The following is a 14464-nucleotide window of genomic DNA, read 5'->3' as shown; positions in this document are numbered from 1 at the left end:
TTTCAGGGAAAGGAAAGCAACCTTACCCTCGTATTGACCGGCCTCTCTCCATCTCCTCTGTCCTTGAGAGCTGGAGACTCCTCAGAGGCTAGGAGGACACAGAGCAATGGTTAGTCACAGATGCTTTGGTTCATGAGTTATTCAGGGAGCTCTGCTTAATGTGGACAACACGACAGTGTGTGTGGATGTGTTTCATTAAAAGCACAGCTTGTAGTCCCAGCTACTCGGGAGGCGGAGGCAGGAGAATGGCGTGAACCCGGGAGGCGGAGCTTGCAGTGAGCTGAGATCCGGCCACTGCACTCCAGCCTGGGTGACAGCGCGAGACTCCGTCTCAAAAAAAAAAAAAAAAGCACAGCTTGAGCTGCTGCTAAAAAATCTTCCCTCATTGAAAGACAGGAAGAGCGAGGAGCTGAGGAGCGAGAAACAGAGTCCCTGGCATTTTGCTGATGGCAACTTAAGGCAACGGGAATGAGTCAGTCTACAAATGGTACTGAAGCACACGCTATAATCTGATGAGAGTCCCACTGCTCACACTGTGAGGTTTGAAACCCAGCTCAATGGTTTTCTAAATCCTGTAAAATAGTATTAGCTTATAGGATTTATGTCCCAAGACCATTTTTACCTCTGTGGATCCACACTGGCTGTCACTGCAGTTATTATGTTTTAGCATTTTGCACTTGAATAAAAGCAAAGTTTAGTAGACAGATTGGATTATTCTAGACAAAACAGTCTACTGTATTTATTCACTAACCCTTTGTTATAACTGCTGATGGAAGAATTGGAAATACTGAAGTTATATCCTTTAAAATTAATTAAAGCATAATTATTAATCACACAATATTTTTCCATCCAGACCTTCTTTTCTTCGTCATACATGCATATTAATTGAGTATGGAGAATATCTGTGCTTGTTCAGGCCAGCCAACATTGGACTGTTTATTTCAAGAGAGGAGACATGAGTTGAATGCTGGTATGTCTTAACTCTGCAGCACAAACAGTTGCAACAAGTGTGGTGAACTAATCACCAAACAGCCCTTTGCTGCCTTATCTGTCACTGTGGTTATGTGTAGCTTGCAGGATTTGATTACGCCTGTTCTGTGGTGATAATACTTTCAACTATTCCTAAAATATTGCTTCAGTCTTACCTGTTTGGGGCCAACTGCTGAGGATTTCATACAAATTAATGAATTTTGAGCATCTAAAGTTCTACAAAAGGGGGAAATATTTGCAAATCACTTATCTTGTGAGACTAAAATGTAGAACATATTTTAAACCTCCCAAAAATCTAAAACAACAAACTAAATAAAAATCAGAGAATTCTTTTTTTTTTTTTTTCTTTTTTTTTTTTTTTTTGAGACAGTCTTGCTCTGTCGCCCAGGCTGGAGTGCGTGGTACGATCTTGGCTCACTGCAAGCTCCGCCTCCCAGGTTCACGCCATTCTCCTGCCTCAGCCTCCTGAGTAGCTCTGACTACAGGTGCCCGCCCCCACACCTGGCTAATTTTTTTTGTACTTTTAGTAGAGATGGGGTTTCACCGTGTTAGCCAGGATGGTCTCGATCTCCTGACCTCGTGATCTGCCCGGCTCGGCCTCCCAAAGTGCTGGGATTACAGGCGTGAGCCACCGCACCTGGCCCCAGACAACTCTTTAAAAATTGGCAAAAGACTTGAACATATAGTTCCCTAAAGAATATACACCCACGGATAATGGCATAGGAAAAGCTGCTCAGCATCAACAGTCATTAGAGAAATGCAATTGAAAAACACAAGTAGACACCAATATACTAGGATGATTTAAAGTAAGTGTGGACAAGGATGTAAAGAAATTGTAACCCTGATACATTAGCTGGTAGAAATGGATAAAGATGCAGCCACTGTGAAAAACAGTCTGCAATGGCTCAGAAGGTTAAATATATAACTCCCTTTAGACCCAGGAATTCGACTCAAGTATATACCCCAAAGAATAGAGAACAGAAATCAAACAGATATTTGTACACTAATGTTTACAGCATCACTTCTCACAGGAGCCAGAAGGTGGAAATAATCCAACTATCAATGAACAAATGAATAATAAAAGCAAGGTGGTCTACATGCAATGGTATATCATCCATCTGTAAAAAAGGAACACAATTTTGATAGATGATACAACATGGGTGGACAGTGAAAATATTGTGCTTAGTGAAATAAGCCAGACACAAAAGGAATATATTGTCTAATTGTACTTATATGAAGTGCCTAGAATAATCAAATTCATACAAGAGAAGGTGGGATAGGAATTACCATGAGCTGGAAACAGGGAGAAGGCGATATATTGCTTACTGTGGACAAGGTTTTGTAAGAAATCATCAAAATCGTGGGTGTAGATAGTGGTGTTCGTTATGCAACACTGTGAATATTTTTAATGCCACTGCATGCACACTTTGGTTAAAAGGTTCAAATGATAAATATTGTGTTATGTATATTTTCCCACAGCAGAAAACACACACAGCCAAGCCCAGATGCCAGTCTTGCTAGCAGCCTTCCTTTACCTTCGAGACTGGGCCAAGGCTCACAGTACTTTGGAATCTCGTGCTCGTAACAGTCTGCATTGGAAGAGAAATGGAGAGAGGAGAAAACTTGAGAATCCACACTACTCACGCTGCAGGGCCAAGAACTCTGTCTCCCGTGCACTGCTGATCCATCTCAGTATTTCCTATGACCACTTCGTTTTTCAACTGAAGACTCTGCACCTGAAGGGGTTCCCAGGTTTTTCACCTTGGCCCTTGTCAGGACTGATCCTCTCGGCTACTGTCCATTTCACCTCCATTCATGTCCATGCCACATCAGGCTGTGTTGTCCAGATGGAATGAATCCACCCCAAATGTCCCTTTCTGGAGGAAGCCACCATGATGCTGTACCTCCAACACGTCCACACACACCGAGGCACCTCGCTCACGCAAGGTTGTGTGTCCTCCAACCAAGTTTCATGCTGTAAACCCAGGTAACTTTTGAAACCCAAGTTTTGTTGATTCCCCTACTTCAGGTGCTCCATAGATGCTCGTTTGTCTACAGAACCCTGACCCAGGCAGTTAAATAGTCCAAAGTGACCGGCAGAATTTTTCTGTTAATTCTGACTTTGTGTTGTAAGAACATCTGTTTTTTCCCCCTTAAAATTTCTGTGTTACTGATAAAAGTATGTAACTGATAATGCTTTTTTCAGCTATGTTGCCAAGCACATTTATATAAAAACAGACTCTTAGATTGTTTTGAGAATTTGATAAAGATGACAGCAACAATGATAATCTTATTTGTTTTACACTAATCTTTATGTGTTGCTTTCATCATTTCTTACATGTTGAGGCCTACCATACACTGTGCAATGAAATTAGTGCTATGAATCATGGTCGAAATATAAATTGGCAAAGCTAATTTAAAAAATAGTTCTGTTTCTTAAAAAACTTAGGCCAAGCATGGTGGCTCATGCCTATAATCCTAGCACTATGGGAGGAAGAGGTGGGTGGATCACCTGAGGCTAAGAATTTGAGATTAGCTTGGCCAACACAGTAAAACCCTGTCTCTAATGAAAATACAAAAATTATCCTGGCATGGTGGTGTGTGCCTGTTGCCCCAGCAACTCAGAACAATGAGGCATGAGAACTGCTTCAACCCGGAAGGTGGAGGTTACAGTGAGCCAAGATTGTGCCACTGCACTCTACTCTGGGTCTCAAAAAATGTATATATTGACCAAAATACCATTATGCATTACATGACTACATATGAATGCTCAAAGCTGCATTACTCATCATAGAAAAAAACAATAATTAAATGTCCATTAACTGATAAATGAATAAACACTATCTGTATGAATAAACACAGCAGACTATGAAGGAAAACACACGACCAGCACGTGCTAAAGCGTCAACTAACTTCAAACATAGTATGCTAAATGAAGGAAGTCAGATTCCAAATATATATATATATGTCCGTTTCTATTAAGGAAGCGGGAAATTTATGGAGATGGAATATCATAGCAGCACTGCTCAGGGCTGGAGATGGGAGTGGGGATTAACTGCCAGTGGGCAAGAACTTGGGTGAGGGAGACATTTTTAAATTAGATCGTGGTGATGGGTGCACACAGTATCAATGTAATAAAACATCAAATTGTATACATTTTCAGTGGGCAAACTTTATGATGGGTTCATGCCCAATATAGGTGTTAAAAATAAATGTTATGAAAATTCTTGTCCAGTTTTTAACAAGCCAAAAGATATGCTGCTAAAGCAGCATTAATTCAAATGGTTGTCATAGATCACTTAAAGTTTATAAGATAGTTGTTCTGTAAATATATGGTGAATATTATCCATGAATTTCCTCAATCTATTGTAATAATCACATTGTTTCTCCATTAACCTCTTGAGGTAGCTACTTTACTGCATCTTCAATGTTAATACACCATTTCATATTTTGAGATTAACTTGCATTAGTCAGAATTTACAGTATTTTAAAATATCACAGGATTTAATTTACCTTATCTGGTTTTGGTTTCAAGACTATGCTAGCCATTTCATTTAATTGTTCATGTAGGGTATTCTAATTCATGGAAAAGCATGACATCTTCCTTGATTTTTTTTTTTTAAGAAACTACTTCTAGGGATTTATATGAGGTACAGTCCATGGAGAATTGTTTTAATTCTTCATTCATGTCTTCAGTGGGTATACGGTTGGTCATATTGCTCATATTTTTCTGCTTGGATTTCAATAGGAAACTTGTGGAAGATCCTGAAGGGTGGCATCTTTGAGGGAGCCTGAGACACAGCGAGACAAGCTAAGAAGGAGGGCAGTGCCACAGCAGAACTGCTATTGATGCCCCCTCACCTAGATTCCAGAAGAGACATCCAGCTATAGACACTGAGGTGCAGGAAAACAGTGGAGCACCCAGCACCCATCAGAGAAAGCAGTGCCCAGGAACATGGAGGCACTGATGGTGGCAAGGGGAAAAGACAGCTGCCATGAGGCTGTTCTCATGAGGGTCTCAGGCTGCACAGACACCCACATTGGCTGACGGGTACTGGTTTTCATAAGGGTGTGGCTCAGCCAGGCCACCAACAAGCAGTTAACAAACAGTAGTAATACGACACTTCCAAAGACCTTACTTGAGTAACACGGTGATCCTCACAAATTTCCAATCACGACGGTCGCACAGTTCCTTCTGTTTTAGGACACAGAGCCTGCCCGTGTCTGTCCTGTCTGTTGACCACGGGTCAGAGGTACCGGCTGCACTGGGGAGTAAGAATGTCACCTTCTCAACTTTGGGAAAACTCCCTGCTAGAACTGAGAATGGCCCTTTCTAAGCAGAAGGCAAGCTCAGACTAAAGGAGGAGGCAGGCCGGGCGCAGTGCTCAAGCCTGTAATCCCAGCACTTTGGGAGGCCGAGACGGGCGGATCACAAGGTCAGGAGATCGAGACCATCCTGGCTAACACGGTGAAACCCCGTCTCTACTAAAAAGTACAAAAAACTAGCCGGGCGAGGTGGCGGGCGCCTGTAGTCCCAGTTACTCGGGAGGCTGAGTCAGGAGAATGGCGTAAACCTGGGACGCAGAGCTTGCAGTGAGCTGAGATCCGGCCACTGCACTCCAGCCTGGGCGACAGAGCGAGACTCTGTCTCAAAAAAAAAAAAAAAAAAGGAGGAGGCCGACCACATCCGGTTGGCAGATTACCAAACTCATTCAAGGAGAGCCCACATCCTGGGCCATCTTGGGTGGTGGCAAGATGAGAGATCACTGCTTTTGCAACACATACCTGACAACAAAAAATCAAATGTAAAAGCCAGAAAAATCCCCAAATATTTGCAAATTAGCATTGCACTTTTAAGTAACTCATGGGTTAAAGAAGAAGTCTCAATAGAAAGTTAAAAATACCTTTAACTACCTTAAATGAAAATGTGACTTGACAAGATTTCTAGATGTAACAAACGCAGTCCGTAGAGGGAAATTTATAGCATTGGATGCAATATATTAAAAATCACAAGATCTAAAATCAGTAATATCATGTTTCAAGTAGGAAACTGTAGAAAATAAAGGAATGCAATGTAAAGCAAGTAGAACATGTAATGAACAACATTGCAGAAGTCAATAAAATTAAAACGCTGAAATCATCAGAAAATCATTAAAACCAAAAGCTGGTTCTTTGACATGCTCATTACAATGAAGGAACTTCTATGCAAGCTAACCAAGCCTGGTAACAAAAATGACCAATTTCAGAAATAATAGAGGAGCCATCTCGACTGAACGAACCATTGAGCACTAAAAGGATAATCAGGGAGTATCATGAACAATTCTATGACCACAGTTTGATAACCTCAGTGAAATGTGTCAGGTCCTTGAAAAACACTTCCCAAGGTCACACTAGAATCCTAGATAATTTGAATAAGCTTGTGTCTATTAAATAAGTTGAATTCACATTAAGAGCATTCCGAAAAGGAAAGCACCAGACTAGGATGGTTTCTCTCATGAAATCTACCAAATTCTTTAAGAGGTAAATAAAGACAGAAATCCATTTAATGCAGTATTATTTGGTGATTTAATATGCATTTTATGCCATTAAGGCATAAAAAAGACAAGAAGGAAGCCTAAATATATATCAATTTAGTGAAATACATTTATCTGAAAAACCTACATATGATTCCAACTATACGACATTCTGGAAAAGGCAAAACTGAAGCCACAGTGAAAATATTTTTTTTTTTGGGAGGGGGGGGGATGGCGTCTCGCTCTGTCGCCCAGGCTGGAGAGCAGTGGTGCAATCTCCACTCACTGCAAACTCCGCCTCCCGGGTTTACGCCATTCTCCTGCCTCAGCCTCCGGAGTAGCTGGGACTACAGGTGCCCCTCACCTTGCCCGGCTAGTTTTTTGTATTTTTTTAGTAGAGACGGGGCTTCACCGTGTTAGCCAGGATGGTCTCGATCTCCTGACCTCGTGATCCACCCACCTTGCCTCCCAAAGTGCTGGAATTACAGGCTTGAGCCACCGCACCCAGCCCACAGTGAAAATATTAATAGTTGTCAAGGTTTCTGGAGAAAGAGGACAGAGATTAATGAGCGAGAAGAGGGGATTTTTAGGGAGATGAACATATTCTTTATGAGAACATAATGGTGAACATAATGTTACCAATTTTCAAACGTCATATTAAATGGGTAACGAAGAATGAATGTTATGTAAATGATAGACTCCAGATAATATGTCAATATTTTCTCATTACTTTTAGCAAATGTACCACATTAATGTAAGATGTTAATAATAGATGAAATTAGGAAGTGAGGGTGACGGGACAGAAGGATATGGGAACTTTGTGTATTTTATGCTCAATTTTTTTTTGTTTGAGATGGAGTTTTGCTCTTGCTGTCCAGGGTGGAGTACAATGGTGTGATCATGGCCTGCTGCAACCTCTGCCTCCCAGGTTCAAGCAGTTCTCCTGCCTAAGCCGCCTGAGTAGCTGCGATTACAGGCGCCTGCCACCACACCCGGTTAATTTTTTGTATTTTCAGTAGAGAAGGGGTTTCACCATGTTGGCCAGACTGGTCTCCAACTCCCGACCTCTGGTGATCTGCCCGCCTTGGCCTCCTAAAGTGTTGGGATTATAAGCATGAACCACCATGCCCAACCATATGCTCAATTTTTATGTCAATTTAAAACTCTCTAGTTAAAGAAATATATTAATTTTAAAATAATAAATTTTTATTTATTATAAATAATAAAAATTTATTTATTATCTTTCAGGGAGATCTATGCTAATGTTTAACAATCAGGTAAGTTCTAGACATTAGCTTGGAACATTGTCCATCATTAAACATGAACCAAAATTGACTTTTAAGTGTATATTTACTTTTGTAGTTGTGGCAATACTTACTAAGCAAATTAGAATTCTGACACATTAAAAAATATGGGTTAATCTTTTCACAGATTCCTCTTACATAGGGGACACTGAATACTCCCCACAATGGTGATTATTGAATCAACTTAATGAATGAACTTCCACAGTACCTTCTTGTGGGTGTACCTTCTTCCTTCCCCAGAAGCCATGATGCCTCCAACGTTGGGTGGTGTACAGGCTGTATCTTCTCAAAATTTCTATCAGAGAAGATGCTGGTTAATGCATTTACAATAGAGAGGACTGTTGCAATCTTGCTGACAGAAGACCAGAGGGAAAATAGTGATAATCTGTTCTAAGTTTAATTTTATGATCCTGCTCTTTAAAGGCTTTCAAGCAGAGCCCGCTGAATCAAAGTTGGGTTTCAGGAAGACCACAGAGTTCACTGAGCACTCAACACCCCTCTCAGACAGACCACAGGCGGTGAAGACTGACTCCATATCATACAGAGACAACTTAGATCTTTCTTCTCAGAAGCCCAATAGTCTTCAGAGGAACCCCCGATTCTTACACAACTGTCATCCAGGTCTCAGGCAAAAGCCCCCAGTATTTTGTAAAATTTGAGCTATCACAGCTGTACTAACTTTTATGTTATTACAAAGCTTTGCCCTCTTTTATGTGAGTTTCTCCAAGGAAAAACATGTGTTTCCCAGCACAACTCTAGTTAATGAGAAATAGAAGAAACTACTGGAAGAAAGCATGGAAAGAACACACAAGGTAAAATTTGACTTAAAATGACCAGTCTCATTCACTAACCTCACCATAGTCTTATGGGTTCACTGGACCTGTCCAATCCTTTGCTCTGTTCCCTCCATCACCTTCCTAATTGTCCTCCACCACTCATGTAATAGAAACATTGCACAAGGGAGCTAATCACCTCTTCTATCCCCCACTTCAGGCTCACCCATAAGTTTACAGTAAAAGCCTTTTCAAATGACTGCTTTAACTGCTGCTACGGCTCGTATCATCAGTTGAATGGGAACTCTCATGTGACTTTACAAATCCTTTATTGAGACATATGATTCAATACTGGAACAGTATTCTAGTATAGTAAATCATTGATTTTACATTATGAAGATCATCAGTTATTGAAAATGTGTAAATAATGAAGCCCAGCCTTACTGCTCAATGCTGTGTGTGTAAATCCACTGAGCGTGCTGACCCCCATGCCTGCACCTACCTGCTAACACAGGGAGGGTCCATCCAGAAGGAAGGCACAGCTCCAGCACTGACACTCTCCCACCAGCTTCACAAGAGAGTTGCCACAAGGACGACAGACACCCGGATAACCATCAAGTGGTAATTTGAGTACTTAATGATCATGATCCCTAAAGTGTGTAGCTCAGAGGGCTTGTGGTGATAACTCCATCCAAGACTCTAAAGCATCTCCCCAATTCTTATTGGACTTGAGCCATGTCTTGAGGAGACCCAGCCATGACATGCAGGCACCACACTGTCCTACTTAGTGACTCCCTTAGTGTTTCAGAACCTGTGATTTCATCAGAAATATGGGCTTTCTATGTCGGTTTCACACTAAGGACTACGTGAAACCTGCAGGGAGATGCCTACATAGCTACCTGGATTCTGAGATCACTGAGGCTCTCTTATGTGAGGGATGGCGTTTGGGATCTCTGCAGGCTTGGGTAATTCCAGGCATAGAGGGTGCTGGAGCTCCCTTGCATGGTGAATAGTGATCCCTTCACTGGTTGATAAATAGAGGCTGTAGTTCAGGCCTTCAACACTGGGACCATATGAGTAAACATCTTGGCTCCTCACTTCGTAGCAAGTGAGCCGGGGCACATTTATTTCTGTGGCTTAGTTTCTCCATCTGGCATGGGGGTTCAATAAACAAGCTAACAACATATGTCCATGAGGAGGTTTGAACTAATGTAAGTAAAGTATGTGATCTGATTTGTTAAATTAAGAAAAATGGCACTGAGAGTTGTGCTGGGTAAACACATTTTTTTCCTGGGGGAAACACACACAGACACACGTTCACAAGTGAATCATGCAGACTTGCACATAGACCACCCCCACCCCGCACTAATACACACTCCCACACAACCTAATGTGAGCACGTTCCCAGGAACTATACATAGATAAAAGGAGTTTGTCACCTGGAAAACCAGTTTCTGTTACTACACCCCACATCCTCATTCCCCCCGGGTCTTGGATCATGGAGGCTCTCCAGGCAAAAGCCAGCAGTTAGGCTCCACATTTCCTATAGAATCTTTCTCTAACAGCCAGTGAGTGATTCCAGAATACGTACCATTGATTGTGCTCGAAGAAGTCACCTGTAATTAGAGAAGGAAACACTCTGAGAATGAGGCCATGCTATGGATGGTTCGCACAGGTCTTCTGTTCACTTGGAAACTGAGTAATGAAGGTGGGAAAGAATGTCCAAGTGAAAAGCCTCAACTCTAGAGTAGAGTTCCCTTAAGAAAGCACAGGGGCTTTTCCTGAAGAATGCTTCTGTCTAGATAATTTTTGGGTGGCAATGACAGAATTCTTATCTAAAGTGGAAAACTTGTTCCTGAAGAAAATATCCCTTAACACACCCTGTACTGTCTGACACTGCCAACTGTGGTCGTCCTCTGGAATCAGGCGTCAGTTGGTAAGATACACCTCCTCCATTCCCAAGGAAATATTATCTAACATCTATAATGTACCGGTTAATTTTCCCATAGCTGATATCAACTGAAATATAAAGGAACCAAGAAAACAACATTTACATCTTAGGCAAAGACAGGCTACTTTACCGTAGTGGTAGAGCAGGGCTCCCTTTTCACATGCTTTTTGGAAGGCTTCTTCGAGTCACCTAGGGGATGTGGAAGGACATGCATGGCTGTCAGTTCATTGGCGGTGCTATTCATGAATGACTAAGGGACTAGAACTTAGGGGTGTGCCTGGTTAACAAGCACAGATTGAGCTTCTCCTGGACCATCTTCTTCATGGACCAAAGAAGACAAAAAAGAGCAGGAAGGAAATGGGAGTAGAGCCTTTGCCTTTCCAGGTAATAGCAAATGAAAGCAACGTGAAATAATCAAACTCCAAATGAACAAATACTAAAATACACGCTAGGATTCAACCACAGCGTCCTGTCACTTCTTCAGACCCTTTAAAAGCCCAGCAGGATGGCCACTACCTTCTTGACATCTACCAAGTCCCTTTCAACCTCCACAGACCCACATACACTGCTACTGCATTTATCATGGAGGGTATAGTGTTCTGATCTTGTTTATATGTGAATTTTTTTAAAACTAGATTTAATTCCATGCACTAGCATTAATTATATTTATTTTCTTTGTTAAAAAAATAATCGGCCAGGTATGGTGGCTCACACCTGTAATCCCAGTACTTTGGGAGGTCAAGGCGGGTGGATCATTTGAGATCAAGAGTTCAAGACCAGCCTGAACAACATAATGAAACTGTGTCTCTATTAAAAAAAAAAATTAGGCATGGTGATGTGTGCCTGTCATCTCAGCTACTCGGGAGGCTGAGGCAGGAGAATCCCTCAAACCTGGAGGTGGAGGTTGCAGTGACCTGAGATCGTGCCATTGCACTCCAGCCTGGGCAACAGAGTGAGACTCCATCTCAGGAAAAAAAAAAAAAAGGTCAGGTGCAGTGGCTCACGCCTGTAATCCCAGCACTTTGGGAAGCCAAGGCAGGCAGATCATGAGGCCAGAAGATCAAGACCATCCTGGCTCACACAGTGAAATCTCATCTCTACTAAAAACACAAAAAATTAGCCAGGCATGGTGGCATGCGCCTGTTGTTCCAGCTGCTTCAGAGGCTGAGGCAGGAGAATCGCTTGAACCCAGGAAGCAGCGGTTGCGGTGAGCCAACATCATGCCAGTGTACTCCAGCCTGGGCGACAGAGCAAGACTTTGTTTAAAAAAAAAAAAAAAAAAAAGGCCCACCCTCCCCTAAAAATAATCAATTATTAAAGGTTAGAAAATACTGAAATACTTATATTATAAAATAACCACTATTAGCCTTCCTTTGCCTTGTGTTTGCAGTCATCGTGTGAGGGGCTGCCTATGTTCAGTCCAGGCAACCCACAGGGAAAGAGGGCATAGCAGGGAGATGGCCCCTGGTGAGCACTGAGGCTCTTCAAACCAGCTGCCAAGGGAGTTGCTACCAGGGTGATACATGAGGCTAATGATTACGTGGTAGTTTGTGTTCTTACTTGTCTCGTCCCCAGGTTGTGTAGCTCAGAGACTTTTTTAACATTCCTACAGGGGTCATTTGAAGTTCATAATGCCATCAAATATCAATAAAGGGTCTTCCCATTATGTATTGGCTTTGGTTTATGTGCTGAGGAGTGGCCAAGCACTGAAAGAATGTGACCGGTTGTCCCAAGTGTTGTCCTCCAACTCAAAATCCGCAACCAGTTCAAAAGCATTTGGGCTTTTATGTGCCTTTCACATAAAGACTATGACACAGCTAAGCTATTCATGTACTAATACTTGCCCTGAGCTATGTGACCATGGACACCACCCTATAATGTGGATAGTGTGTAGAACTCTGCAGGCTCAGATCATTCCACACATACATGCAGATGTGGGAACTCCCTTGCACAGTGACTCATGATCCCACGGCTGAGTGCTGAGGACAAGTCGGTACTTCAGAGCCTCAGCACTTGGGTTCCCATCTTGGGGCTCATAAGCTTGGGCACGTTCATCTCTTTTTCTGCCCAGTGGAAGGTGATAGTAAATCAATCATGCCATATGTCTGTGGTGATGGCTGAATGATTCGATGTAGATAAATTGTACAGTGTAAGTGCTCATGAGGCTTAACTATCAGTGAAATGTCTTGCTTTAGATTTCACAGCTCAGAGCTCAGAGGCTCATTCAAACCCAGGATTCTGAACTCCCAAGCCATTGGTTCTGTGACATACACCTGCTTGGCCTAAAACCAACCACTTTTATCATAATTCAGACCCAGTTTTGAAATAATTAGATAAAGTTGTCAAAAGTGCTGTGTGTGTCTGAGCGCACACTCAGTGTCCTCCACACAAAGGACACCACTGTCTGCCACAATGGCCCAGTGGCCTGGCTGGCACAGACGGTGGCAAAGGGCAAGAGATCCCTAATTCCGTCACCATGGCAATAGGGCATCACAAACTCTCCAGGGTGAAGGCACAATCCACCTTGTGAGGTCCAGCTGCTGCCATGCAGACACTTGTGCTTTTACATGCACAGGAAGGTCACTGAAGATAAGTGTTTTACATCCATGGTCAACAGATGAGATGACCATGAGATGAACACCAGTGTACTGGGTGGAGCAGCTTATCTATTCAGTCTTCTGCACTAAAACCTGTGAAACGATATCATCTTGCCTTATTTACTAACACATACAAGTGCCTCTAAACTTAGACACTTTCCAAGTCACGGAACTGATGAGCACTGAGCTCCTGCACAGAGGTCTGGATGATGGCTCGGGAGAACCAGGGCACACAGTCCATCCAAACAGCATTAATAAGTCAGCAGGTTTCCAAAGCGCTCTCCGTGCAAACTCACACAATCATCCCTTTAATTTTTATCTTCATGTATACGTACATATCTACTTGTTTCTGAGTATAAATAAAACTGTATGTTCTTAGTCTCTACCAATTGATTCTGTTTATCTTTCTGTGTTGACTATAATTTCCAATTCTATGATTTTGGGTAACTCCCAAAGCATAAAAATAAGTGTGTGTTTTATTTCACATACAGACAATACACGTTCTTATTACTTTTTAAAATTAATATGTGAATGGACATGACTTACTACAAATTTATTAAATGAAATACACATTTCACAACAAAAGAAGAGAGGAGGGAAAAACATGTTAAAAACAAAGATAGGTATATTTTATTGTGTGAAAAGCCTCAAACCCATCTGTACTACTGTGGCTTTGCTCCAAACTTTTTGAAAGTAATGATTTCATAGGTTCTTAATTAGGTTAAAAACTACATTAAAATAGACTTTGACATATTCTCCTCAAGGGAATAACTTAATTTGGGTCAGGGAGCATTGAAGGGTGTAGGATGTAAAAGGAAATGATACATTATTTTTTAAATGAAGAAAAAGTTCAAAGGCACCCTGCTTGATATAAGAATCAAATATATAAAGTGAGGAATAAAACATAACCACAAAACGTATTTATAACTCCATATGGAAAATACAGAGGATAATTATTTTAAGTAACGTATATGAAAGTATTAACTAGTAATTTGAAAAGACAGCATTTGGCCTATTTGACAGGCCAGTATGAACATACCTTGAAAGCAGGAAAACCGGTTCCCCATAAGGAAAGTCAAAATCAGGAAAAACGAAAGCACAAAAGTTCAATCTGCTCTGACCTTTGGAAAACTCAGCACAGACAGTGGCACTTACGACCAAGGGCAAGAGATCCCTAATCCCACCACCATGGTGATAGGGCATCATAAACGTTCCAGGGTGAAGGCACAATCCACCTTGTGAGGTCCAACTGCTGCCATGCAGACAGCTGTGCTTTTACATGTTCAGGAAGGTCACTGAAGGCTCAGTGTTTTATTTCAAAAACTGAATCCCAAAC

At 41.8% G+C, this 14464-nt stretch overlaps 2 protein-coding genes across 8 annotated transcripts in view; one reads left to right on the top strand and one right to left on the bottom strand.

The window, feature by feature from the left end:
- LOC112429437 (fructosamine-3-kinase-like) overlaps positions 1-14464 on the top strand; it is a 598793-nt gene that overhangs the window by 66891 nt on the left and 517438 nt on the right. The window lies entirely within an intron of this gene.
- Positions 1-14464, bottom strand: part of LOC105464188 (uncharacterized) — a 26048-nt gene extending 11584 nt beyond the window's left edge. For 2 of the 4 annotated variants that reach the window (XM_071080230.1, XM_071080231.1), the window contains exons 1-6: positions 14168-14459; positions 10662-10720; positions 10172-10196; positions 8016-8102; positions 2526-2579; positions 27-88 (exon numbers count right to left, since the gene is read on the bottom strand). In XM_071080230.1, coding sequence (XP_070936331.1) covers positions 27-88; positions 2526-2579; positions 8016-8102; positions 10172-10196; positions 10662-10720; positions 14168-14195 — 315 coding nt within the window. In that variant the 5' untranslated portion in view covers positions 14196-14459. Of the gene's footprint in view, positions 1-26; positions 89-2525; positions 2580-8015; positions 8103-10171; positions 10197-10661; positions 10721-14167 lie in introns of all 4 variants that reach the window. The other 2 variants (XM_011711847.3, XM_011711853.3) reach the window with 2 other exon arrangements.

Source organism: Macaca nemestrina, chromosome 15, assembly GCF_043159975.1.
Source record: "Macaca nemestrina isolate mMacNem1 chromosome 15, mMacNem.hap1, whole genome shotgun sequence".
Classification (NCBI taxonomy): Eukaryota; Metazoa; Chordata; class Mammalia; order Primates; family Cercopithecidae; genus Macaca; species Macaca nemestrina.
Note: the sequence above shows the minus strand (reverse complement) of the source record. Positions and strands in the feature narration are given on the sequence as shown.